At 40.0% G+C, this 27,598-nt stretch overlaps 1 protein-coding gene across 1 annotated transcript in view; it reads left to right on the plus strand.

Annotated features, from left to right (window-relative positions):
* The window catches only part of LOC126262313 (uncharacterized), an 84,370-nt gene that overhangs the window by 39,718 nt on the left and 17,054 nt on the right, over window positions 1-27,598 (plus strand). Inside the window, exons 6-7 of the mRNA XM_049958864.1 lie at window positions 8,362-8,618; window positions 19,601-20,185. Coding sequence (XP_049814821.1) covers window positions 8,362-8,618; window positions 19,601-20,185 — 842 coding nt within the window. The remainder of the gene's footprint in view (window positions 1-8,361; window positions 8,619-19,600; window positions 20,186-27,598) is intronic.

Below are 27,598 nucleotides of genomic sequence, written 5' to 3' on the forward strand. Positions count from 1 at the left end.
TCCTTTCTCAGTTTTTCTATTCTGATCTGTAGCCTGTGTTGCCATGCTGGTTTTGTGGGTTTCTTCTGTGTGTTGGTTGGTTCTGATCTCTGCCTAGTGTGTATATTTAGTGTAGTGAGTGCTCCTATGTAAACCAGAAGTTGTAACTCTTCCGTGGTTGTGTTTTCATTTATTTTGTTGTGTATGATTGTGTTGATGGTTTTTATTGTTGTTTCGACTTGTGGGTTATTTGGCGGTCTATGCAAGAATGGTCTAATGTCTGTATTTGTGTCTTTGTATTCTATATATGTTAGCTGAAATTTTTCTTATATATCTAACATCTGTGTCACTTTGTGTTCTATTTGTGCTTGTTCTGGTGGCTGTCTTAAGATTTCGTTTTCCTCTGATTGTTTAATTGATGCGTGTTGTTCTTTGTTTGTTTGCTCTGGGAAGTTTGAGTCCATTACTGTATTTTCTTCTTCTTCTGATTGCACATTATTTTGTTCCAGTATTTGTTGTACTTGTTGTTTGATGTTTCCTAATTCTGACTGGGGTATCCTGTTATTTTTGATTATTACACGGATCTGATCAGCTAGTCGTTGTTCTGTTAAAAATTTTAATTCTGGGTATCTGGTAATAAATGCTGTGTATACTTGTGATCTGTATCCAGTTGTGTTGGTTCCTAGGTTTGTTGCTCGGTAATAACAGAACATGAGGTGTCGATTAACTTCATCTGACCATCTCATCCTCTGTCTTTGTTTTCCTTCTAGGGTGGTTGCAGGAAGCATATCCTGCAAAACACCTCTATTTGGATTTAAATCATTTTCCAGTTGGCTAGCAGTGTCGTTACCACTGTGGGCGGGCATAGGGTTCAAGCGTCGTCCCCGACCATGACGGCGCTTGTCCGAGGCTTCTTTAGTTCTGTCCTGAACCAACTAATCACACTAAAAGGGGGGTTAGCCCTATTAGTGGTTTGTTCTTTTCGTCGCCTTTTACGACTGGCAGAACATACCGGAGGCCTATTCTTTTCCCGGGCCTCCACGGGGGTTATTATTATTATTATTATTATTATTATTATTATTATTATTATTCTCCTCTTGTATAATACCCAATTTCTTGATTTGTTTGAAAATAGCATATCCATTCACAGTGTATCTTTTTATGTCTATGAGAGCCATGTAATCTTCTCATAGTTGGATATGAAGAACTGTGTGAAACTACACACAGAGTGAAGAAACTTTCTGCGTTTGATTAAAACACACTTTGTACCAAAATGTCCGGCATTTGATATTTGGCTTATAACAAATACATGCATGCTGTTGTCTGTATAGATGGCTCTTGGTCATCAACATGGCTTATGGCTTTTATCAATATTTGTGGTTACTGTTTGGCATGGCCAGCTCCCTGGTGATTTTTCAGCGGCTTCTCGAGCAACTCATGAGGTGTGGCTGTGCCAGCTATCTTGATGATATTGTGGTCTCCGGCTCGTCCACTGCTGAACATCTTGACAACTTACAAATGCTCTTTTTGGTGTTACAGGCCACTAGGTTAAAATGCAATTTGGAAAAGTGCCACTTCTTTCAGCCTTCTATTGTTTATCTTGGGTTCAGGGTCTCTACTGCTGATATCAAACCTCTTTGTTAGAATGTCTCTCGTATTATGGCTCTTCTGCATCATACATCAGTCAAGGAACTCCAGGTATTTTTTAGGTAAGATTGCTTATCATCATTGGTTTTTGCTGGGTGCAGCGTCGGCTTCACAACCGTTACATGCCTTGCTGCATAAGGAAAAATGTTTTCACTGGTTGCAGACATGTGAAACGGGGTTTTCCAAACTTAAGACTACAATACAATCTGCAGGTACACCAACCTATGCAGTCATCGTCCTGTTTCCAGCCAGGGGTGGCTACTTGGGCATGTGGGTTTGGTTGGCGCCCAAAATGTTTCCTGCTGTCATCCCCGATTCTACAGCTGCTCGCTCTGCAACGTCCACAAGGAAGAGGGCCTCTGTGCACATCATTTCAACCAGATGCACCTATGTGTGGATGACTGGACAACCCTGGCCAGGACACCAACATCACCATGGCAGTCTGCGTTGCTCGATGGATCACCTGATGCAGCTGGGTCCCTGCCATGACATATGAGGGTCCCCTGTCATTGGTGGTTGAACCTGGTGCAGCTTCTCCAATAGCGCTACCAGTGCCAATGCAGCTGCCATTTATGTCGGAGCTGTCTCCTCCATCTCAGCCACCAATTGCGGGTACACTATCACCACCAGGCCCTGGATTTGATGTGGACATGGAACTTGCGCGGACGTCACCCATCCTACTTTACGTGTTGACACGAGAAGGCGGACTGTGAAGCTTCCTGTCCAAACGCCCCAGTATCAGCAAGTCATCTCAGTCAGAGCCTCGCGGAGGAAGACACCATGGATATCTCACGAATCCGAGCTGTTGCCAAAGGGAAGAAGAATGAAGTAATGTGCACATACTTGAAAGCTGTGCGCATTAGTAATATTTCATCATCCACGAAAGAGCAATACTGTGAAGTACCAATAGAGCCCACCACAGACGAGGGCCTATTTAAACCCTGCCGCACTATGCTTGCACTCAGTTATTGTTTTACTGCTTGCAAGCATTTGCTTATCTTACTGTGTTCAGTGTATGTAATGGTGATTTGTATACATGCCACAGTCTAATAAAGTCATACTAACATTCTTGGTTATGTTTTGTGTGTCCAAGTTTCAACAACATACTTTTTGGCTCACAAAATATTGGCTTGGATTGATGTGTTACCCCCAAAAAAATGATACTGACTGACATTATGGAATGATGTGCTTCAACAGTTCTGTAGTATGCTCCTCCCAATTGAATTTATTAGCAATCATTGTACACTGTGAAAAGTTCTGAAATGCATATAGCTTTAGTGACCAAAAAATTAGCCAGGATATGTTCATTAATTTCCATGACAGTTTCACCAAACACTATTTCTGAAATTGTACTTTATTTGCTTTTTATTCCAATTTTTGTATCGCCTGCAAACAAAACAGACTTGGTATCTGGTTATGCTGCTGATTAAAAGTCATTAGTATGCACGATAAAAAGTAAGTGCCCTAAGGTGGAACTTTGGGTGACACCAAAATAACTAATTCCCAGTTGGATTACAACTCATAGTTTAATATTGGTCTTATTCCTATTCACACCCATTGTTTCCTGTCAGAACTTGAACTGTTTTGCAACATTTTCTTGTACACCAAAATATTATTCTTCTTCCTCTTCTTTTCCCGGCCATATTCCATATCGTCACAAGTGCAGCATGCTAATCTGGTTTTGGCACTGTTAGTGGTAGAGAGAGGGGACCAGATGCTGCTCCTGTAATCACTCCCCCCCCCCCCTCCCCCCATCCTCCTCCCCCAAGGACAGAATTTGTGCACCCTATCTATCTACATCTAGTGTTATCCCATTTGAAATTGTGAGATTGTTTCCAAATGTTTGTAAATTGTGAGACAGCACGTAGGTATTACATTGTGGGAAACTGTCTAAAAACAACTTCCAGGCTGGCTGATTGTTAATCTGACAGACGGATTCAGCCATGGGCCGGCACGCCTACCCAAATCCTTGAAGTGATGTGCTAACGAGTGTGACTATTTGGGCAGGTTGCATCACAGTACTCTCATTTACTCAAAAATATATTGTTATTTTTACAGCAAAACACCTCTGACAGTTCATAGAATATATTAATAGCTTATAATTTAGTGTCCAATGAATTATGTGTACCATTTAGAAATTCAACCTCTGACTCTGCCAACACATTATTTGTAGTCAGATGTGTGGCAGTGTGCCCACGCAGTCGGCCACCACAGTATTTGTATCTGGCAGCAGCAGCGACTGGGTGAAGCAGGCAACCCACCATCATCTGCAGCCAGTGCCCAGCTGGCAAACATGAACACATTGTGACTGTTTCGCCTTCTTTGTTTCTTCGTTTGGTTTCCTCGGCGTCAACATACTGCGTTGCTACACTGGCTGAAAAATGGGTTGTGGAAGTACAATGCTGACTACTTTGAATGATGTAGCCAACAGGTGAACGTTTGTGTTTCACAGTACTTTACTTTCACTGTTTACAACCTCCCAATAATACACAGTTATATATGGCCAGTAAACTATTGTTTAAACTTTCCATAAGCCTCATTAATAGTTTTCATGCGAACATCCACATACTGCTACAGTAGTTTCCAGTTGAATATCTACGAGCAGGAAAAACCCCATCACAAAGTTCACAGTTCTTGAAGAATAGAAAGGTACGTATGGAAACACACTGTCATTGTTTTAACACACGGCCTAATTGTGTTACACTTATTTCATGGATCCATTGTTGTTGATCTAACCTCGTCTGAAACTTGGCCATGGACTGACTGTCTCGAGACCAAAGATTGGGCCCTTATGTGTCCTCACAATAATAGGTACTGAAACTTCACATTGTTCGATGTTTAATTTACAGAAATTACATTTAAAACTTAACTCATTAAATTAACTTGAATACATTGAAAATTCCGTCTTTTTAACAGTTTCTTCAACTACAAGAGTTAGGCTGAATTATTTGTTTAAATCATGAAATTAACAAATATAAGTTGGACAAAACTGTTAATTACTTTGGAATTAATTAATACATAAAAGTAAGCACAACATTAGATCTGGTATTGTCTTCTTTAAAAACTGAGTGCCAGCCTTTCTCTTTTATGAAGATGCAAATTATACTCGTGTATGTGAATGTTACTTAGTTAAAAGTGAAAAAATGAATTTTGAGGAGGCATATGGCAAAACAACAGGGGAAGTAAAAATATCCCAGCTTGCTTCGTCACATCAGGTTGCTGCCAGCGAGATTTCATCCTCTTCCATCTTCTCCACACAAATGTTCTTGAGTCAGACCAGCTCCATGCCAATGTGCATTCAGTCGTCAGTGATAGGACACTGTACTTGGACAGTTAATAGTTCTGTTAACGTTTCTCTAACCTTGTCATTATTTGGCTTGCAGTTATCAGCCTACATAATTTTTGTATGTGTTGTGGTTGTTAATAAAGAGTGTATATGCAGAAAGGTGGATAAGAAACCACTTGTACATTACATTACCTAATATTTTCGAGGACGCTGGCGAAAATGAAACAAGGCAAAAGTTTGACAGTATTTCTGTATCTCCTTTTGTCAAAGAGACTTACCTTCAGCATACTTTAGCCAAGTGGGAAATGATTCTGTAATAAATGACTTGTTGCACAAATAAATCACTATGTTACTAATCTCAGAAAAACTCCCTTTAATTAACTTTATTTATATTTTAATTTAACCACAACATTTTTTTTTTATTTTAAAGATTTTGTGGTGGAGGTTATGTCCTCTGGTGTGTTAAATATCATATTCGTTCTATGGGTATTATTTGGAGTAACTGGTCTGATATATTCAATGGCAGTATATATTGAAACTGAAAACCCAGAATTGTCAGTATTGAAGTCATTAATGCTTATTAGGGGCTGCACTGGGTAACATTCGAGAACCTGAGAGCTTAAAGATTGAAGATTGGGTAATCATCTAGTGCAGTCCCCAACAATCAGTCTTTCCTTCGCATCACGTCCAGTAAGCCACCCCCAACCCAGGGTTCTGGGTGACTTTTTTTGAACTCTTTCCATTTCATTCAGCATCAACAGGAAGCTGTAAATATGCTTGAGGGAGGTTGATCTTGGAAAAATACTGATCGCCAGCAAGCTTAGCAAAAAGTTCATCAGGGCACGGCAAAGGATATATGTAAATGATAGACTGAGAATTGACAGAAACTTTGAAATCACTGAAAAGGCGTAACTGTCCTGATGGCTTCTTGACAATGGCTAAGAGGCTAACCCATTTGCTGGATGAGATTGGTTGGAGGACCCCAAAGGGGGGGTCAAGCTCCACCTTGGCCTGGTCATGGAGCACCATCGGCACCTGGCGAGCCCAAAAGAAACGGAGTGTGGCCGGAGGTTTCACGGTAATGCGGGCCATGAAATTGTTAGCAAAACCCAAACCCGCAAAAAATAGGACAGAAAATTCAGAGCATAAAGAGTAGAGTTGTGTATAAGACATTTGAGCAGAGACAGTTGGGAAAGGAGTTGATACATGTGAGGCAATAACTAAGACAAAAAGAAAGCACAGCATAAGGTAACATCAGTCAATATAGATGGAAGAGATAAATGACCAGGGTAATGAAAGGCGAAACAGGAGGTGCAAGGGGTGACACAGCAGGTGACGTAGATTGAGATGGACCCAAACTGGCAAAAATGGAGGCAAGCGTTTGCAGTACCTGGATTTGATTGTGTTACTCTTTGCTGAATGCCTTTTGCTTCTGTCACTGTGACTGACGGATGCGTGGCAATGCTCTCAATGCACTGTATAAGGTGTAGGGAGTACTTCTTCATCAGTCTTCGATGGCTCACCTGATGATGACTGGCAGGTGTCCAGTCAAAACATTGTGGCTATAATCCCGAAATCTCTTTGAATACCTCTGACCTGTCCTCCATATTGATATGTGGGCCGAGCAGGAAATCTGAATCACAGTTGGATACTCAACTGGAGATACTACTACCTACTTCCCAATACATTTATCCCAGTATATTTGTTCATTAATAAAATTTGTTATAGTATATATCTTTCACAAACCAACAGCTCAGTTCATGGAATCAGTACTATCAGTAGATACTAGAACAATATGCATACAGATTTATACTCACTTACTTTGGTCTAGAAAGGTGTCCACTATTCAAGAAGACACATTGTCAATGACTCGCCAGCAGCCATAAAAGATTTAGATACAAATAATCTTCATATTAAGACGAGACCAGATGATTTACTGGTTGTCAACTCCTATACCATCGACAAATTTACTAGTGGAACCAGTTGAAGTATTTATTATAAATAATATCGAATAATGTGAGTTAAGAATACATGTGGCTGGATTCTTGAATGTAATAGAAAAGATTTGGTGAATAGAAAATTCTTTAATTCACTCTTTCCTCTGTACATTTAATAGTCTCTGATACTTTGTTAAACACATTTGTACCCATGTATTTGCCTGCATCTGTGCTTATGTTAGAGCTTTGGAATATTGGTAACGATGGTGTTTAGTTTAGTTGTAGTAGCGTAATAATGTCCTGTAATATTGTTGGGGAAAAAAATATTGGTAACATCAAAGAACATTAAAGAATTTATGTTTTATGAAACATTTGTCAAAATACCAAGTGCTTTAAAGAGATCTCTGCAGGGCAGTCTAGGACTGTCATGAGAGTTGATTTTCATATCACACTTCTTTATCCATAAAGAGTCCGACCCGTTAGCTGAGTGGTCAGCACATCTGACTGCCATGCCTGATGCAAGATCAATTCCTGCCAGAGTAGGAGATTTTCTATGCTCAGGGACTGGCTAGTGTGTTGTCATCATCATCATCATTGACAAGCAAGTTGTCCAATGTGGTGTCAAGTGAAAAGACTTGCAACTCGGCAGCTGAACTTGTCAGGTGGGGACCCGCAACTGTCAGTGCCAGATGATGATGATGATGATATGATGATGATGATGATGGAAATATGAAGAATAAACTAATTCATTCAATGTAAAATCACTTCTAGTTGTAATCATATATACTCCAGATTTAGCACAATGAAAGTGCTACATTAAATCTGGGGTATGATTTTACAGTTCAGATTGTGATGTATTTGTAGTCCCAGAGGCTGATTGTATACACGTTTTTGATTTCATTGTAGTACATTCTGCCATTCTGTGAGAAGTACCAAACAAAAGTTCCAAGTCTTATCAGAATTTAATGGCTTTTGGCTATGTTAAGAGTCACACTTTGTATAAATTAACAGAATATCTAGATTCAAGGATTGAAAAGAAGCTACATGACATACAGTAATATTCATTGTAAAGTAATAATGTACTGTAAACAAGATTCAGCATTTGAAGATATAGGTAACTATTTTCTTTGAAAAATACCAATTAATCAAAAAGGTTCTTCATGTTTTTTTTTTTTAGTCCCTACACTTGTTTTATCTTCTAAAAACTAGAAATCTTGTGTCATTTGGTACTGAATCTCTCTACTTTCCATTTCCTGCACCTATCTTTCATCTCCCCCCCTCCCTCCCTTATGTATGCCAGATAATATTTGGATAATATATCAAATTTTGTAAACCTTTTTGTTTTCTTTTAATCTTTGATTGTGATCATTATTTATCTTTGTTAGTGTGATCTGATAAACACAGTGTCTCAACATCTAAATATATTTACAATACTTGTTTCATGCTTATGGCTCTAGTTTCTAAATCAAAGTGACATTTATTTTTTCTTATAGTGTAATTTTTTTTTAATAGGAATTCATCTTGGTGCCAAACGAATGCATGAAACACTCAATAAGACTTACTTTTGGCGAGGCATGTATGTGGATATAATCACTTTTGTAAGAGGTTGCCATATATGCTCGGAGTCATTCTGTGGAAGTCATTTACAGTCTTCTGCACAGCGTAAACTTGACAAAACACATGAAAATGACAACGAAGATGATCTCTTTGCAAATAATGAGAACTCATTAGATACTGATTTGCAAATTCGAAACAGAGTTTGGCAGAAGGTCAGTTATATTCTGTGATTTAAAACATCTTTATTACCATAACACTTATTTCCAGAGAAGTTGTAAGTAATAAAACAATCCTCTGAAAATAACTTACATTTCAAAGTTTTGTATTAGTTAATTGCTTTTGTTTACTGCTTAATAATCAGACAGTTCCACAACTTCAGTGGTTGGAGGGCAGTCATGGCATAATACGATTATTGATATTAAAATAGTTTATCAGGATATTGGTGGATGATTGTGTATGTCAGTAGAATGACACTTTCTAAGCACATGATGCCAAGAGAATAGTTGGAAAATGATGTACCAGTAGAGTAGAAGTATTAGTAAATAGCAGAGAGGATAAAATAGCAATCTGGAATTAAGAAGGCGCAATTTTGATTGTAATAGGAGCTGATTAAGTTCGAAGTAGGAAGAAAAAACACAAAATACTGTGGTAACAGTTCATGAATACTGTAAACGCTTCCACTAAACCGACACAGGTATGGGAGGTTTCAGGTCGGGTGCTACACGCCACATTAATGATGCAGTGAGATATGGAAATTCATTGATCAACAAAGAAGACATTATTAACAGTGACCATAATGGCTGAGTATAGATCCAGTTACTGTTAGAATAAATTGTGTGTTCTGTACTGCAGCCAGTCATATTGTTTATTTTGTTTTAATTTGAAACATTGTGATGTTTCATCAGGGATTTGTTTGCATGTATATTTGTTTGTTTATACTGTTTAACATAAAATGCTTTTAACACACACAAATATTTGTTTCTTAAGATGCATGTTAAATAGTTTTCACTCTAGCTTTCCTTCATTGAATTGCGAAATTGTCATGTCTCTCCTAACCACCTCTGACGAGGTGCCACAATAAAATTTAATGTATTTGGATGTGAACTGATGCCATATGAAGTGCCATGGATGACGCTGAATCTAGCTCATACATGGAGAAAATGCAGTGTTAAACTGCACTATTCAAGGAACTAAAGTCCCAACCCATATTCTCAGCAGTTGCTCAGTAGTGTTGCTAAGCCAGATCCTCTCTGGCAGTAGCATTTATTTCACTGAAATATCTGGAAAATGTTGCTTTTAAAATATGTGTTTTGAATTGTTACCACTCACAGTATTTATTTTGTTAATGTTCAACACATTCTTTTGCATTTCAAGCACAAATTAAAGTTACTAAATCAATATGAAATTAACCATTTGACAAATATTAAACAATGTTCACTGTAATGTGTTAAAAAATTCATGTTAGATGATGCAAGTGAAAAAAGGAAAGAAAAAAAAATTGAGAATTGTGTCTGTGTATGTGCGGATGGATATGTGTGTGTGTGCGCGAGTGTATACCTGTATTTTCCCCCTAAGGTAAGTCTTTCCGCTCCCGGGATTGGAATGACTCCTTACCCTCTCCCTTAAAACCCACATCCTTTCGTCTTTCCCTCTCCTTCCCTCTTTCCTGGCGAAGCAACCGTTGGTTGCGAAAGCTTGAATTTTGTGTGTATGTTTGGGTTTGTTTGTGTGTATGTTTGGGTTTGTTTGTGTGTCTATCGACATGTATATTTTTCCCACGTGGAATGTTTCCCCCTGTTATATATATGAAAGTGTTGGTATGTTGATAGAGACACTAACAAACACAAACGCACACGCAAAATTCAAGCTTTTGCAACCCATGGTTGCTTCATCAGGAAAGAGGGAAGGAGAGGGAAAGACGAAAGGATGTGGGTTTTAAGGGAGAGGGTAAGGAGTCATTCCAATCCAGGGAGTGGAAAGACTTACCTTTGGGGGTAAAGGGGCAGGTATACACTCGCTAGCGCGCGGCGCGCGCGCACGCACGCACACGCACACGCACGCGCACACACACACACACACACACACACACACACACACACACACACACACACACACACACACACACACACACACACACACACACACACACACACATCCATCCGCACATATACAGACACAAGCAGACATATGTAAAGGCAAAGAGTTTGGGCAGAGATGTCAGTTGAGGCGGAAGTACAGAGGCAAAGATGTTGTTGAATGACAGGTGAGGCATGAGCTGCGACAACTTGAAATTAGCGGAGATTGAGGCCTGGTGGGTAACGGGAAGAGAGGATATATTGAAGGGCAAGTTCTCATCTCCGGAGTTCTGATAGGTTCGTGTTAGTGGGAAGTATCCAGATAACCCGGACGGTGTAACACTGTGCCAAGATGTGCAGGCCGTGCACCAAGGCATGCTTAGCCACAGGGTTATCCTCATTACCAACAAACACTGTCTGCCTGTGTCCGTTCATGCGAATGGACAGTTCATTGCTGGTCATTCCCACATAGAAAGCTTCACAGTGTAGGCAGGTCAGTTGGTAAATCACGTGGGTGCTTTCACACGTGCCTCTGCCTTTGATCGTGTATACCTTCCGGGTTACAGGACTGGAGTAGGTGGTGGTGGGAAGGTGCATGGGACAGGTTTTACACCGGGGTACCCACCAGGCCTCAACCTCCATTAATTTCAAGTTGCCGCCGCTCATACCTCACCTGTCATTCCAACAACATCTTTGCCTCTGTACTTCTGCCTCGACTGACATCTCTGCCTAAACTCTTTGCCTTTACGTATGTCTGCTTGTGTCTGTACATGTGCGGATGGATATGTGCGCGTGTGCGTGTATACCTGTCCCTTTTGCCCCCTAAGGTAAGTCTTTCCCCTCCCATTATTGGAATGACTCCTTACCCTCTCCCTTAAAAACCACATCCTTTCGTCTTTCCCTCTCCTTCCCTCTTTCCTGATGAAGCACGTGTGTGTTGCGAAAGCTTGAATTTTGTGTGTGTGTTTGTGTTTGTTAGTGTCTCTGTTGGTAAGTTACATCATCTTTGTTTTTAGATATATTTTTTCCATGTGGAATGTTTCCCATTTATTCGACTCATTTGACAAATATATTATACTAGAACTGATATGTGATTACATTTTCACGCAATTTGGGTGTGTAGATCCTGAGAAATCAGTACCCAGAACAACCACCTCTGGCCGTAGTAACAGCCTTGATACGCCTGGGCATTGAGTCAAACAGAGCTTGGATGGCGTGTAAGATACAGCTGCCAATGCAGCTTCACCATGATACCACAGTTCATCAAGAGTAGTGACTGGCGTATTGTGACGAGCCAGTTGCTCGGCCACCATTGACCAGAAGTTTTCAATTGGTGAGAGATCTGGAGAATGTGCTGGCCAGGGTAGCAGTCGAACATTTTCTGTATCCAGAAAGGCCCGTACAGGACCTGCAACATGCGGTCGTGCATTATCCTGCTGAAATGTAGGGTTTTGTAGGGATCGAATGAAGGGTAGAGCCACGGGTCGTAACACATCAGAAATGTAACGTCCACTGTTCAGAGTGCCGTCAATGTGAACAAGAGGTGACCGAGATGTGTAACCAATGGCACCCCATACCATCACGCCAGTATGGCGATGACGAATACACTCTTCCAATGTGCATTCACTGCGATGATGCCAAAGATGGATGCGACCATCATGATGCTGTAAACAGAACCTGAATTCATCCGAAAAAATGATGCTTTGCTATTTGTGCTCCCAGGTTCATCATTGAGTACACCATCACAGGCGCTCCTGTCTGTGATGCAGCGTCAAGGGAAACCGCAGCCGTGGTCTCCGAGCCGATAGTCCATGCTGCTGCAAACGTCATCGAACTGTTCGTACAGATGGTTGTTGTCTTGCAAATGTCCCCATCTGTTGACTCAGGGATCGAGACGTGGCTGCACGATCCATTACAGCCATGCAGATAAGATGCCTGTCATCTTGACTGCTGGTGATACGAAGCCGTTGGGATCCAGCTCGGCATTCTGTATTACCCTCCTGAACCCACCGATTCCATATTCTGCTGACAGTCATTGGATTTCAACCAATGCGAGCAGCAGTGTCACGATATGATAAACTGCATTCGCAATAGGGTACAATCCGACCTTTATCAAAGTCGGAAACGTGATGGTATGCATTTCTCCTCCTTACACAAGGCATCACAACAATGTTTCACCAGGCAACGCCGGTCAACTGCTGTTTGTGTATGAGAAATTGGTTGGAAACTTTCCTCATGTCAGCACGTTGTAGGTGTCACCACCAGCGCCAACCTTGTGTGAATGCTCTGAAAAGCTAATCATTTGCATATCACAGCATCTTCTTCCTGTCGGTTAAATTTTGCGTCTGTAGCACGTCATCTTCGTGGTGTAGCAAATTTAATGGCCACTAGTGTGTGTGTGTGTGTGTGTGTGTGTGTGTGTGTGTGTGTGTGTGTCTATATATGACACAAACTGCAATGTTGATTTCGCTGTCAAATCCAGCAGCATTGTCTTCACTAACACAGTTGCTCCATTATGCCTTTGTAACATGCATGGCATGCTGCCCAACGTTGATAGCACATCTGAGCCAGCATGACATGCTTTTCTTATTGGGCAAGTAGCTGATTTTTGTGCGGGTCTGGAGAAGCACGAGGGGGGGGGGGGGGCATTACGTTATTATTGGGTGTTTTATTATGCATGTAGTGGAGCCCCTCAGAGGAGTAGCAGGCAGTTTGGGAAAGAAGTCTAGTGCATGTTTACTGGGAGGTTGCTCATGACTGCAAATTGTGGCTCATACTGGTCCAAATGTTGTTTCCCCCACTGAATTCTAAGATCATGTCTTTGGTACCTTTCAGTGGTTGGCTGAATCGGTGAAGACAGCTAGCCTCACACATGGGGTGGAAGCATGTCTAACTTTAGTAGTGGCTTACCCAAAATGAACCCCAATCCTCTGGTTTGTTGCTGATTAGAAGATCTAAACTGGAGGCTTATTTTTCTGTGATCTTAAAAGTTGATTTCTTGATTTCTAAACCACTGTTATCTGATGGAGCATTGTAGGGCTCCCTCAGTAGGTAAGGCTTGCACACTACTCAAAGGAAGCAGCTACTTGAGTGCCAGAGTATGTGGTATGACCATGAGAGTTCCTTGAGCTACAGAAACTTCTCCATAAGATCATCAATGAATTACCTTCAGTAATTTGCTGAAAGACCGGTCGTGTTACTCTTGGAAGTGAATATATGCCTCTGCAGACCAATAAGAGAAACTCTTTATGTGTTGTTAGTAAATGGCAGGAGAATCCACAATATGTCAATTATTAGTATTATTTATGAAATATAATAATGACGATGTAATATTAGAAACAGAAAGTGGATGGGAACCAGAAGTGAATTGCAGCAAAACACAAAATTCACAGGACAGGATAGGTACTAATGGTGTTGGCGCATTTATTGCCATACTGAAGTTGATAGCATTTAGTGAGGTTATCACAGATTTCAAATATGAAATAATCTGCATGATGATAAACATCAGAGGTGGGTCAAACATGTTAATTGGGTGTTTTTATAGACTATCTGCCTCAGGAGCTGCAGTGGTAGAGTGTTCCAGAGAAAACTTGGAGAATATCAAGACTAAGTTTTCTGAATATGCTATTCATTGTATTGCCAGTCTTCAGTTTGCCAGATGTAGAAAGGAAGAGTCGTGTGATTGAAAATGGTGTCAGATGGATGTGAAATAGCTCTGAACATTTTTTATTTTTTTACTTTTGTTATGAAAAATACTTTGAGCAGTTACATGGAGAACTGAGTTGCGAGGGTAACATCTTAGACCTGCTAGTAACTAACAGACTTGAACTGTTCAAAACAGTTAATGTAGAGAGCTGACTCGCTGAGTATAAAGCAACTGTTGCAACTGTGACTTCAGATATTACAAGGAATGTTAAGATAGTATTTAGTAAACATGACAGGAAACACATTGTAGAGTATCTGAGCAGTTGAAACCAAATATTCACTTCTGGGGGCAGAGATAAGAAAAAATGGATAAAATTCAAAAGCATTGTACAATATGCCCTAGATCTATACAATGATGAGCCAAAACATTACCACCTGCTTAATAATCTGTTTGTCCATCTCTGGAACAAAATATATTACTGATTCTGCGTACCAGGAATCTGACAGTTTGTTGGTAGGTTTGTGACGTTATGGGGTGTTAGATATCTGTGCACAGGTCATGAATTCATATAAATAATGGGCCACTGATTTGCGTATGCAGTGATAGCGCCCAGTAGTGATCCAGTTGGGTTCCACAGGATTTACATCAGGGAAATTTGGTCACCGAGACACCAATGTGAGTTCATTATAGTGCTCCTCAAACCACTATAACATGGTTCTGGCTCTGAGACATGGACAGTTATACTGCTGAAAGCCTGTGTACGTGGCGCACTGCGCATTTCAAGCCACCGTTCACCTCCATCACAATGTTGGTGGTGACGACCAGGTACCTAATGCAGCAAAAATGTGATTCACCCAAAGAGCCGTCACATTTACATTGTTCGATGGTTGAATCCTGATGGTGCAGTGGCCACTGCAATCGTAATTGATGATGTCATTGGGTCAACATGTGAACACGTAGGGTGATTTGCTGTGGAGCTCCATGTTCCACAATGTACGGTGAACGGTGTGCTCTGGAACACTTGTGTGTGCACCAGCTTTGTGCTCTTTCGGCAGAGATGCCACAGATCACCATCTAACCTACATTACAGAGCAGACAAGCCTCTGAGCCCTGCGTTCTGTGAAAAGTCGTAGACATCCAACCAGTTAGCGGCTAATGGTAGTTTCACTGTCCTTCTATCTCTTAACATAGGTGCTCACAACAGTAGCACAAGAACATTTGACCAGCTTTGCTGTTTTCGAGATAGTCATTCACAGGTTCTGCGTAATAATAATCTGCCCTTTGTCAGATTTGCTTATCTCAATGGATTTCCCCATGTGCAGCCCATATCTTCACTAAGGTGATTCCCTGTCTGTGTCTGTTCCACTTACATACTTTTGTTACCGCATCGCTTGCCCTCAATGCCACTAGGTGAGCAGTGGTCATAATGATTTGGTTTTGTTAGTGTGTGTGCTAAGCAAGGTTATGAGGGATGGGAAAAGAAATACCATGGCTCAATATCTGTGTTTAAAGGTCACTAAAAATTAAAGAGAACTTCATCACAGATGTAACTGAAGTAAAAATGTTGGCTACAAAAGCTAAATGAAAACAAAGTGAGAGTAAGGAGAGTAATGTAAGAAGTGTTCAGTGAATTTGAAACTAAAATTCTACCTACTGATCTAAGCTTTGGTCATATGTTAAATCAGTAAAAGATCAAAGACGCTCTAATGGTACTGAAAGGGAGGGTAATAGTAGGAAGGTCAAAATACCAAATTCCTTTTTCCTACACTGTTTCATGAGCAGAATCATACTGAGTTTCCTCCTCTCAATTGTCGCCCAAATGTCAAAATGACAGATATCAAAATAAATGTCTGTGAGATACAAAATCCACAAAAATAACTCATCAGAGGAAAAATGACTGGAGCAGATGAAGTACTATACAGTTCTAGATAGGGTATGTGAAAGAACTTGCTTCTCATCTACCAGCAGCCATCAGTAGATCGTTGGAAAAACGAGGTAATCATAGTGATTGGAAAGAAAGCATAGGTCCATACCATTTACAAGAAGGATAATTGAAAAGTCACACATTACATTAGGCCTATATCACTGACATTGGGCTGTTGTAGAATTTAATAACATATTTAATGCACTTTTATTGTGACATTTCTGAAGACTGAAAAATCTCCTTTATAGACTCAATATGAATTCTGCAAACAATGCTTGCATGAAACCCAACTCATTCATTTGTCTACAAGACCCAGAGGGCAGTAGATACCAGCCATCAGATTGATGCCATATTCTGTGACTTCTGTAGTTCCACAATACAGCCTAATGAACGAGGGTGTGGAATGTCACACCACCTTTGTGATTTGAATGAGAAGTTCCTAGCAGAAAGAACACTACATGTCACTCTTAAAAGGATAGAAGTCTTCAGACATGAAAGTAATTTTGTGCATACCTCAAGGGAGCATTACTGTTCACTTTGCATGCATGTAAGTGACTTAGTGGATAGTGTGGGGAACACTATAAGGTTGTTCACTGACCAGCTGTTGTATACAAAGAAATTGCAACACTAGAAAATTGTAGCAACTGCAAGAAGGCCTGCAGAGGAATGATGCTCGGTGCAGGGATTGGTGGTTGACCTTCAAAATAAACAGATGTAACATATTGTGCATAAATGTATGGAAGTATCCACTACTCTATGACTACACAATATCCGAACAAGCACTGGAAGCAGTTTCTTTCAGTAAATAGCTGGGGATATGCATACAAAGCAATTTACAGTGAATTACCACATAAAACAAATTACCGGAAAGGCATGTTCCAGACTGAGATTCATTGGAATTTTCCTCAAGAAACATAATGTACCGACAACAGAGGTATCTTACAAAACCCTCATTCGACTGGTAGCCAGCCTGGGATCCATATTAGAAAGTATTGATACAAGAATAGAGAATATCCAAAGAAGAGCAGCACTTTTCATCTCAGGTTCATTTAGTGACAAAGCATCACACAAAAACTCATACACCTGTATTAAGAGGTAATAGTGTTGTACTTGAAACATTTTGCTCTGTGCAGGAGCATGTAGATGAACTTTGGCAAAAAATTAGAAGAATAGTTGACCAAGCTGGATACGTGCGTACCTAGTAGGACAATTTATGTTGTGAAGGAGCCTCCATCATACACAGTTTCTGTAAATAGACTTTTAAAAGATACCGCAGAATGGGTGTAAAACAAAGCATAGACCCATATATATAGCTAAATGAAAACATGAAAAATCCCAGATGGAATACAACAACATGGAAAGAAAAGATTGCAATCCTATCCAAGTTGCTGAAATGGTAACTGAAGTGTGTGTGGCTGTACAGGAAACCTTCAACAAATGCCCTGCCAGAATATCAAAACACCTCGCACAAAACCAAGTGAAATTTTGCTCTTGTTTAAGGGCTGTCAGTTGTACCAAATTTAATGTCCACACATTAGTAGATGGCACAGGAACTACAATGGAGGGTAGCAAAGCAAAAGTGCTGAACCTCATTTTCAAATATTCCTTTATAAAGGAAAAGCTATGAGTACTGTCCCAGTTCAATTTTTGTATAACTGCTAGGATAAGTGGCATAGATATTAGAGTCAGTGGTGGATTTGTGAATTAGCTAGAATCACTAAAATTATATGTATGCTCAAAGTAATCTTATATCAGATTATATACAGATCTTGCATCCTTCTTAGCTCTCATTTGAATCATAATATACTGCAGATCTCTTGAATAAAAAACTGTGCCAAGTGATTGAAAGAAAGCACAGGTCAAACACATTTGCAAGAAGGCCAACAGGAATGACCCACAGAACTAATGTCTGATGTCTTTTACATTCATCTTCTGTAGAACTTAGAATATATTCTGAACTCAAACATAATGAAGTATCTCAAACAGAATGTTCTTCTCCATGCCAACCAGCATGAAACACCAAAAAGATTCCTCTTCATCTCTGTTCTGAATGTATATTTTATTTATAGTGTCACTTTTCTGCAGGACCACACGGTGTCATTCAATCTAGCGATGGACAGTGGTCATCATTTTTTAGCCCCGAAATTTGGTAAAGCAGATGGCAGATTTGGCAGGATGCTGGGAAAATGCGATCAGCCTACAGAGTAGATTGGTTAACAAAAATTCAAGAAATCCAGCCTAAACCATTCCTCAAGTATGTGGAATACATACCATATTGGACTATCAGGGAATACTGAATGTGTATGAAGAATTGCAGCACATCGCAGGTTTTGTTGATCCAAGAGAGAGTATTATGGAAATGCTGGAAGACTTGAACTGGTAGACTTGAACTGGTAGACACTTTAAAATAGACACCAACTACCCTGCAAAAGGGTACTTACCAAGTCTCAAGAAAGAGCATTGTGCGAGAAATCTGCAAATATTGTCTGGTTGAAGGCATAAGCGACACTCATCGGTGAAGAGAACGTGATGCCATCCTGAGCAGTCCATTCGGCATGTTGTTGAGCCCATTTGTACCGCGGTGTGTGGTGTTGTGGTTGCAAAGATGGACCTCGCCATGGACGTTGGGAGTGAAGTTGCACATCATACAGCCTATCGTGCACAGTTTAGAGTCATAACACAACATCCTGTGGCTACACAAGAAGCATTATTCAACATTGTGGCATTGCTGTCAGGGTTCCTCCAAACCATGATCCATATGTAGCAATCATCCATTGCAGTAGTAGCCCTTGGGCGGCCTGAGTGAGGCATGTCATTGACAGTTCCTGTCTCTCTGTGTCTCCTCCATGTCCAAACAACATCGCTTTGGTTCACTTCGAGATGCCTGGACACTTTCCTTTTTGAGAGCCCTTCCTGGCACAAAGTAACAACGCGGACACAATTGAACTGTGGTATTGACCATCTAGGCATGGTTGAACTACAGACAACACAAGCTGTGTACCTCCTTCCAGGTGGAATGACTGGAACTGATTGGCTGTTGGACCCCTTTCGTCTCACAGGCACTGCTCATGCATGGTTGTTTACATCTTTGGATGGTTTAGTGACATCTCTGAACAGTCAAAGGGACTGTGTCTGTGATACAATATCCACAGTCAATGTCGATTCTCAGGAGTTGTGGGAACTGGGGTGGTGCAAAACTTTTTTTATGTGTGTAGATAGAAATGAAATATTTTGGTGTGTTTGGTTACTTGTAATTTAGTGTCTTGTACAGATGTCCAGTGCTCTTATAAATTTATCAGAATCGAGTAATATTTACAGAACAGTGTTCTCTCTCTCTCTCTCTCTCTCTCTCTCTCTCTCTCTCTCTCTCTCTATGCCTGTGTGTGTGTGTGTGTGTGTGTGTGTGTGTGTGTGTGTGTGTGTTTGTTTGTTTTATTATATTCTCTATATTATACCCAATATTTTTCTTTGTAAGGAGTTACTTCATTGACTAGAAAAGCAGATCATTGCTCTTGCTCACAAACCATTAACTTGCCTTTTATTTTGCAGGTTCTTGTGAAGGTGTGTGGTCCTTACCCCAAAACAGCTGATCATAATGAATATTTGATTACAATAGTTGACCCAGTATCAATGTGGATTTGTGTGAAACCCACAACAAGTGAGAGAAACATAAAAACTGTAGCAACTTTCATCATAAAAATATTTTGTCTTTTGGGGTTTGCTGAATGCTGCTTCATTGGATTTACAACTCAGGAGTTAGAGAAAGTCCAACAACACTATAAAGGAGGCATGTTTGAATCAGAGTTGACATCATGTATGTTTGGCAATAAAACTACAAAAAGAGCAGAGATGGAACAACATGGGGCTGATGAATGTTCTTGGAGTACAAATTTGTTGAATGACTTTGTCAACTGTTATCCTTCTGACTGGGACAGAAAGATCCAGTCTTTTCTACTCACCTATCATGTTTCCTTTGGGTGTGATTCACTGTCTCCATTCTACAAGCTACATGGGCGAAATCCAAAATATATCCTGGAGGAAAATAAAGAAAATACAACAAAAGACTCACTTGTCAACAAAGTATCTGCAGTGTGCTCTATAGCAAAAGGAAAATCACAAAATTTTGTTCTACAGGTACGTATTTCAATAGAGTTACAATATTGAATTAAATAACTTAGTACTAGTTAACAATTTGTTAATACATACTGAGATACCTACACACCAAAAACACGTAATTGAACAATAATATTAAAGAGTTTACTGAAATAGTTATGCAAATCAAGGAATTTCAGCCTTAGGGTTAAAGTAAAGCATATTTTTATTATGACTCTTCAAAATTTTATGGCACATCTTTTGAATATACAATTCTAGTCTGCTGCCAGAGTTCATTGTGTAAATCCAACAGTTTTTCATCAATGCAGCTGCTTGACATCTTAATGTTGTTGCTGGCAAATAGCAACTGCTAGTGTTACTGTTTTCTTATGAAGGCCAATCCCAGAAGTCATGCATGCACAGCAGTGTTGCTAGCAAAAGGACGAAGCCACCATATCAAGAGTCTCACTGGGGATTGAGGTGTGGTGTTCATTGTACATGCAAAGCTACCAGTGTTGCTGTCAGTTGTTACTGTGACCAGAAACTGAACAAAAATTCTTTCCCATACAAGTCCTGCATTAGGGCTGTTGTTGAGAATTCTTATATTTACAGCTGTCTCTATACTATGGAAAGAACTGTGAAGTGTATGGATAATGATACTTCCCATTGTGCCAATTACTAAGGCTTTTGTCCATTATTTTCATGTATGGAGCGTGGGAAGGATGATTGCTTAAACGGCACTGTGTATTCTGTAATTAGTCTAAACTTGCCTTCATTATCCCTGTGGAAGTGATACACAGGAAGTTGTAATATATTCCTAGAATTATCACTTAAAGTTGGTTCCACAAACTTTCTAAGTAGGCTTTGACAGTATAGTTTGCATTGCTCTTCAAGAGTCTGCAGTTGAGTTATTTCAACACCCTCTCCATGGGTACAACAAATTTTTGATCCTTAGTGCTGCTTCTGTTTATGTATGTTCAGTACCCCATGTTAGTCCTATATGGTACAGGTCCGACGCGCTTGAGCAATGTTCTAGGATGGATCTCAGTCTTCCATTTCTGTAGTATTCTGTCAATAAACTGCAGTCTGCCACCTGCTTTTCTTATTATTTAGCCTATGTGATGTTGCGTTTGTGACCTGATGTTAGTTTTCTAGGGTGTACTTAGGCGGAATTGTAAATCAGCTTGTCTTTCATGGACATATATATTGCCTCCTTTGTACTGCAGTCCAAGAAGAATGAATCTGGGAATACAGCGGGTGAAGTGGCCACTGCCCAGAAGCGTTTGTAAGCTCATTAACAACATGAAGTCTGTTGCCCATGCTGAAGTCAGTTCGAACAACCTGCCATGAAATGTTGCATCTGTAGTGCCTCTGTCATCTTCTGGGATACCTGGTGTTACATTCCCTCTTAATATGCATAACTGGTGTGTTCACACTCACTTGAAACAGAATGACAGTAGTGAGGTTATGAATCTCTGAGTGCAAGGTGAGAATTGGTACTGGCTGGATGGCAGTTCTCTTACACCTTAAAAAACAGATTTTAGGCATCACTCATAGCAAAGGATACATTTGAGCCAGCATGGGATGCCTTGTCTGTTGGAATTTGGACCCATCTCCCTAAAAGATGTAGACAAGTGCATTGGATGCCTTTGAAGGTTTGCTGGTTATTGGGAGCAAGGTGGCACATCGGTTACGAAACTCGACTTTCATTCAGGAAGTTGATGGGTCAAATTCCCATCCAACCATCCAGATTTAGGTTTCCCACAGTTTTCTTAACCCCTAGTGCTTGACCAGCGGGTAGTCCCAACCACGTAAAAGTCACAATAGACTCACATGTCAGTTGTTCCCCAACACAAACATTAATTTACTATAACTCATTTGCCAGGGCTCTCACTGCTGTATTTCATGAACTGAAGTGTTCTGACATCTATCGGCTTGCGATATAACTATGAGGAAATACATTTGTCACATTATTGTTTTGTTTTCATGTTTCTAGTTTACTCCAAAGCTGGTATTTGGAACTACAACAACTAAATTGATGGATTTACATGATTATTCTAAAGCAATAGTGGAGATGTTGGATGAAAGTGTGAGTGATATAAGTGATTGGAGTGACGGCAACAGTAATTATAGTTTGCAAACAGTGACATTGAAGGTGAAAATATGGAAATTAACAAATGGACATGCAGAGTCTATAAGTTTTAGTGACATGGATGACCAGTTGCTTCTGACGGATGCCAAAAATATGGAAATCAGCTGGACTTCACAAAACCAATTTCACTGTTGTAAATTGATTCAAACCCACTCTTCAGCATTGTAATAAGGTTCTGGATTTTTTACACAAAAAGTACAAGTGAGTATGCTAAGGTTAAAAAAGAAAAGCAACTACTAAGGCAGAGATTGGTCTGAAGGATATAACTTTTGATGAAATGAAAGCATTCTTAGGCATTTGAGTCCTGAGCCTAATATTCAGAATGACTTCACTGAAGAATGGACACAAACATGTTCATTTTGTAAAGATGTATTCAGCTGAGAAAGATTTTGTTACATTTTTTTTTGGATGTTCCTTGGTGCAAGATGACCTCCAGCTGGAACTGTCACAAGGGGTCTACAACAAAAAACGTAGTGCAGTCAGTACCTTGACAACAACTTCAGAGAAATTTGCATTCCAGGAAGGCACATAAGCATTGATGGGAGCACTATTGGATTCAAAGGGTGTGCTGTTTTCAGGTGTTACAATTCAAACAAGCCAATGAAGTTGTGCCACGTGGGTTTATATTTTGGCTGACAGTCAAACAGCATAGCTTGAAGGATTTGAACCATACTTTGAAGCAACTACTACACAGGCATTGCTGAGGCCAGGAATCTCATTTAAAAAAAAAAGATTGTTTATGCATTTGTGTGACAAACTTACAAATGCTACTGGTAATGCCAGTGGTTACCATCTCCATATGGACAATTTCTACACTGTGTATGTTATGCAGCTGGTGGACATGGGCTATTACATAACTGATACGATTCAACAGAAAAAGAGGAGGAAAGAATTACCAGTTGAATTGACTGGCCAAGAAGAAATTGGAATTGAAAGAGTATGAAGTTTAATCTCCAGTACTGACAGTGTTGGAGATCACTGGACAAAGTTTGAAAGCATCATACAATACACTTTAGGCAGATATGAGCTGAGCAAAATTCTGAGAGACGGAAAAAAATCCACCGTGGTTTAACGACCATGATAGAAAGTTGCTACAAATGCAATCAGAGCTTCACTGCAAATTTAAACATAGCCAAAGTCTCACAGACAAACGAAAACTAAAGAAAGCCAAAATTAGCATAAGAAGGGCTATGTGTGAAGTATTCAATGAATTCGAAAGTAAAATTCTGTTTACCAACTTGACAGAAAATCTTAAGAAGTTTTGGACATATATTTCATCAAATGCATCGAAGCTATCTTTCCAGATACTCTGTGAACATAATGGCATTGAAACACAGTATTACACAGGTAAGGCCAGAATAATAAAATACATTTCTGTCCAGCAACCTCTAATTTTTCGAAATGTTAACTCGCACTCAAATTATTACCACATGCACAGTGGTAACGCAAGAACAATTCGGTGGGGGTATCTCAGACATTATTACGTTTTAAACAATGAACAATAGGACTGATATCGAGTTACCGAGTGAGTAGATTGTTTCATGACCTCTAGTTCGCCTGAGTTTTGCTGTATTTTCAGTGATTATAAACTGGTGAAACTTATGTCGTGGTGGCTTACATAATGGATTTACCGCAGAAGAAGAAGCAGTACGCTCAAATATATCGGGATGCGTGGGAAGCAGAACCTGAATTCAATGGGTGGCTGAAACTAGTCGTTGGAGACTTATCCAAGGCAAAATGTCAAGTATGTGCAACAGAGTTTTATGCTAAATTGTGTGATATTACAAAGCATTCGAAAACTATTAAGCATAAACAAAAAATTGATTAAAAAAACACAAACCATCCTAGCTGTGAAAATTGTTTCGAAAACTACAGTTAGAATAGCAAGCAGAGCGAAAGGCGCCCTTTCTTTATTTATTGCTGAACATTGTTCTATTTTAGCTGTAGATCATTTAGGAATACTGTGCACGAAGGTGTTTTCCGGTGATGAGGGCACTAAAAACATGCAATTACATCGTACAAAGTGCACTAACATTATAACTGAAGTTTTGGCTCCATATTTTACACAATCATTGGTTGAAGATATAGCTAACCAAAAATACAGTATACTAATAGATGAATCCACAGATGTATCAATATCTAAAATGCTAGGTATCATTATACGGAACTATAGTGTAAACAACCAAACTATTAGATCAGCATTTCTCAAACTCGCTGTAGTAGAAACTGGAGATGCAAGAAATCTGGTTGCTATTCTTGTGAATTCTTTGAAAGATCTCAAACTTTCAATCGCTAATATCGTAGGAATTGGCACAGATAATTCTTCTGCAATGGTTGGAATAAACAATGGGCTTTTCGAACAACTCAAGAGAGAATATGGTTTGAAGCATTTGGTATTGATCCATTGCATTTGTCACTCTTTTCAGCTTGCAGTTTCACACACCTCAGTGAATACCATACCTAGAAACATAGTGTTTCTTGTACAGGAAACCTACAATTGGTCCTCCATTTCACCCAAAAGACAAGAGGAATATAAAAAGGTTTATGAGACAGTAAATTGTGGAAAACAGCACTACAAATTTTGAAAGTCTGTGCAACACGTTGGCTTTCAATTGAACCAGCAATACGAAGAATTCTGGAGCAGTGGGAAGAACTAAAGCTACATTTTCACTTGCCATGGTTCAAGACAATTGTTACACTGCCGATCTTTTGTACAAGATGTATTGTGACAACTCAAATCATCTTTACATGTTTTACCTTAAACATGCTTTAAAAGACGTACAAATAGCAATAAAAGCTTTTGAAGGAGAAGACAATGACCCCACTAAATTACTAGATACACATGTATTTCTCATGCAGTCACTCGGACAAAACATAGTTTTTCCAACTGTTGATTTGTTGACAACACCAGTTCCAAGCGAATGTATGTACGCAAATCCGAACCTTGGCTTTATGTTTGAACAGAAATTGTCTGAGTCAAGTTTATCTGAAGAAAATTAAGTTTATTTGAAGAAGAGATGCATTCAGTTTAGTCTGAAACTCATAAAAGAAATTCTTTTACACAAAACTGTTTCACTATAGCTCCTCCTGTAGATTTTGATAAAACAACAGATATCAAAATAAGTGACCAGGGTACAGAAGAACTGAAGTCACACAACAGAGGAAATACCTGGCAGGATACCAGTTTGACTCTACATAAGAGTGTGCGAAGGAACTTGCCACTATTCTAGTAGCAGTGTACTATAGGTCTCTTGGGGAGCAAAGCATTCCTAACGATTTTCGAGAAGAGTCATTGAACAGTTGCAAAAACTATAGACATATATCTCTGACATTGGTTTGTTGTAGAATTGTGTAACATGTTTTATCCTTGCATATTATAACATTTCCGGAGACCATAATTCTGATATATAGGAACCAATATGAGTTCTGAAAACAACAAACGTGTGAAACCCAGCTCACTCTTTTCACCCTTGAGACCCAGAAAGCAGTAGATACTGGTGCCCAGATAGATGCCATCCTCCTTGACTACCAGAAGACATTCAGTGCAGTTCCACACTACTGCTAATGAACAAAATATGAGCGTGTGGAATATCAGAGCAACACTGTGATTGGATTGAAGAGTTTGTGGCAAACGGAACACAACATGTCATTATGAATGGAGAGAAGTCTTCGGATGTAAAAGTAACTTTGGACGTGCCCCAAGGGAGTGTCATAGGAGTGTTACCTTCTGCAATATCATCGGAAGTTCAGTGGGGCTTTTCATAGATGATGCTGTCCTATTGCTCTATACAAAGAAGTTGAAACACTAGAAAATTTGTAACAAAATGCAAGAAGTCCTGCAGAAGTACTGTGAATATATAGACAGAATGACTCTTTATTGTATGAGTGCACAATTGCAGAACAATCACTGGAAGTAGTTACTTGCATAAACTATCTAGGAGTGTGTGTACAGAGCAGTTTGAAGTGGAACGACCTCATAAAATTATTTGTGCTTAAGGGAGATGCCAGACTGAGATTCATTGGAAGAATCCACAGGAAATGTAGTCCATCAGCAAAAGAGGTAGCTCACAAGACCCTCATTCAACCAGTATTTGAATGTTGTTTGACAGTATGCGATCAGTACCAGATAGAGGATATCCAAAGAAGAACAGTACTTTTTGTTACGCAAGTGCAAAAGTGTCACAGAGATGCTCAGCCAATTCCAGTGACAGACACTGAAAAAAAGACATTCTGCACCATGGTGTAGTCTACTGTTAAAATTCCAAAAGTGTTAATTCCTAAAGAGTTCATTGCTTTATTGCTTTCTCCTATGTACACTGTGTGCTCAAAAGTATCTGTACACCTGGCTGAAGATGACTTAACAGTTCATGGCGACCTCCATGGGCAATGCTGGAATTCAATATAGTGTTGGCCCACCCTTAGCCTTGATGACAGCTTGCAATCTCGCAGGAATACGTTCAGTTAAGTTCTGGAAGGTTTCTTGGGGAGTGGCAACCCATTCTTCACGGAGTACTGCACTGAGAAGAGAGATGATGTCGGTCGGCATGGCCTGTCACGAAATCGGCGTTCCAAAACATCCCAATGGTGTTCTGTAGGATTCAGGTCAGGACTCTGTGCAGGCCAGTCCATTACAGGGATGTTATTGTCATGTAACCACTCCACCACAGGCTGTGCATTATGAACAGGTGCTCAATCGTGTTGAGAGGTGCACTCGCCATTCCTGAGTTGCACTTCAACAGTGGAAAGCAAGAAGGTGTTTAAAACATCAATGTAGGCCTGTGCTGTGATAGTGCCATGCAAAACAACAAGGGGTGCAAGCCCTCTCCATGACAAACATGACCACACTATAACACCTTCGCCTCTGAATTTTACTGTTGGCGCTACATACGCTGGCAGATGACATTCACCGGGCATTTGCCATATCCACACCCTGCCATCAGATCGCCACATTGTGTACCGTGATTCGTCACTCCACACAACGTTTTTCCACTGTTCAATCATCCAATGTTTACATTCCTAACATCAAGCAAGGCGTCGTTTGGCATTTACCGGTGTGAACAGCTTATGAACAGCCGCTCAACCATGAAATCCAAGTTTTCGCACCTATCGCCTAACTGTCATAGTACTTGCAGTGGATCCTGATGCCGTCTGGAATTCCTGTGTGTTGGTCTGGATAGATGTCTGCCTAGGACCCTCTTCAACTGTTGGCAGTCTGTGTCAGTCAACAGACTAGGTTGGCCTGTACGCTTTTGTGCTGTACGTGTCCCTTCATGTTTCCACTTCACTATCACATTGGGATGTTT

Source organism: Schistocerca nitens, chromosome 6 (genome assembly GCF_023898315.1).
Source record: "Schistocerca nitens isolate TAMUIC-IGC-003100 chromosome 6, iqSchNite1.1, whole genome shotgun sequence".
Taxonomy (NCBI): domain Eukaryota; kingdom Metazoa; phylum Arthropoda; class Insecta; order Orthoptera; family Acrididae; genus Schistocerca; species Schistocerca nitens.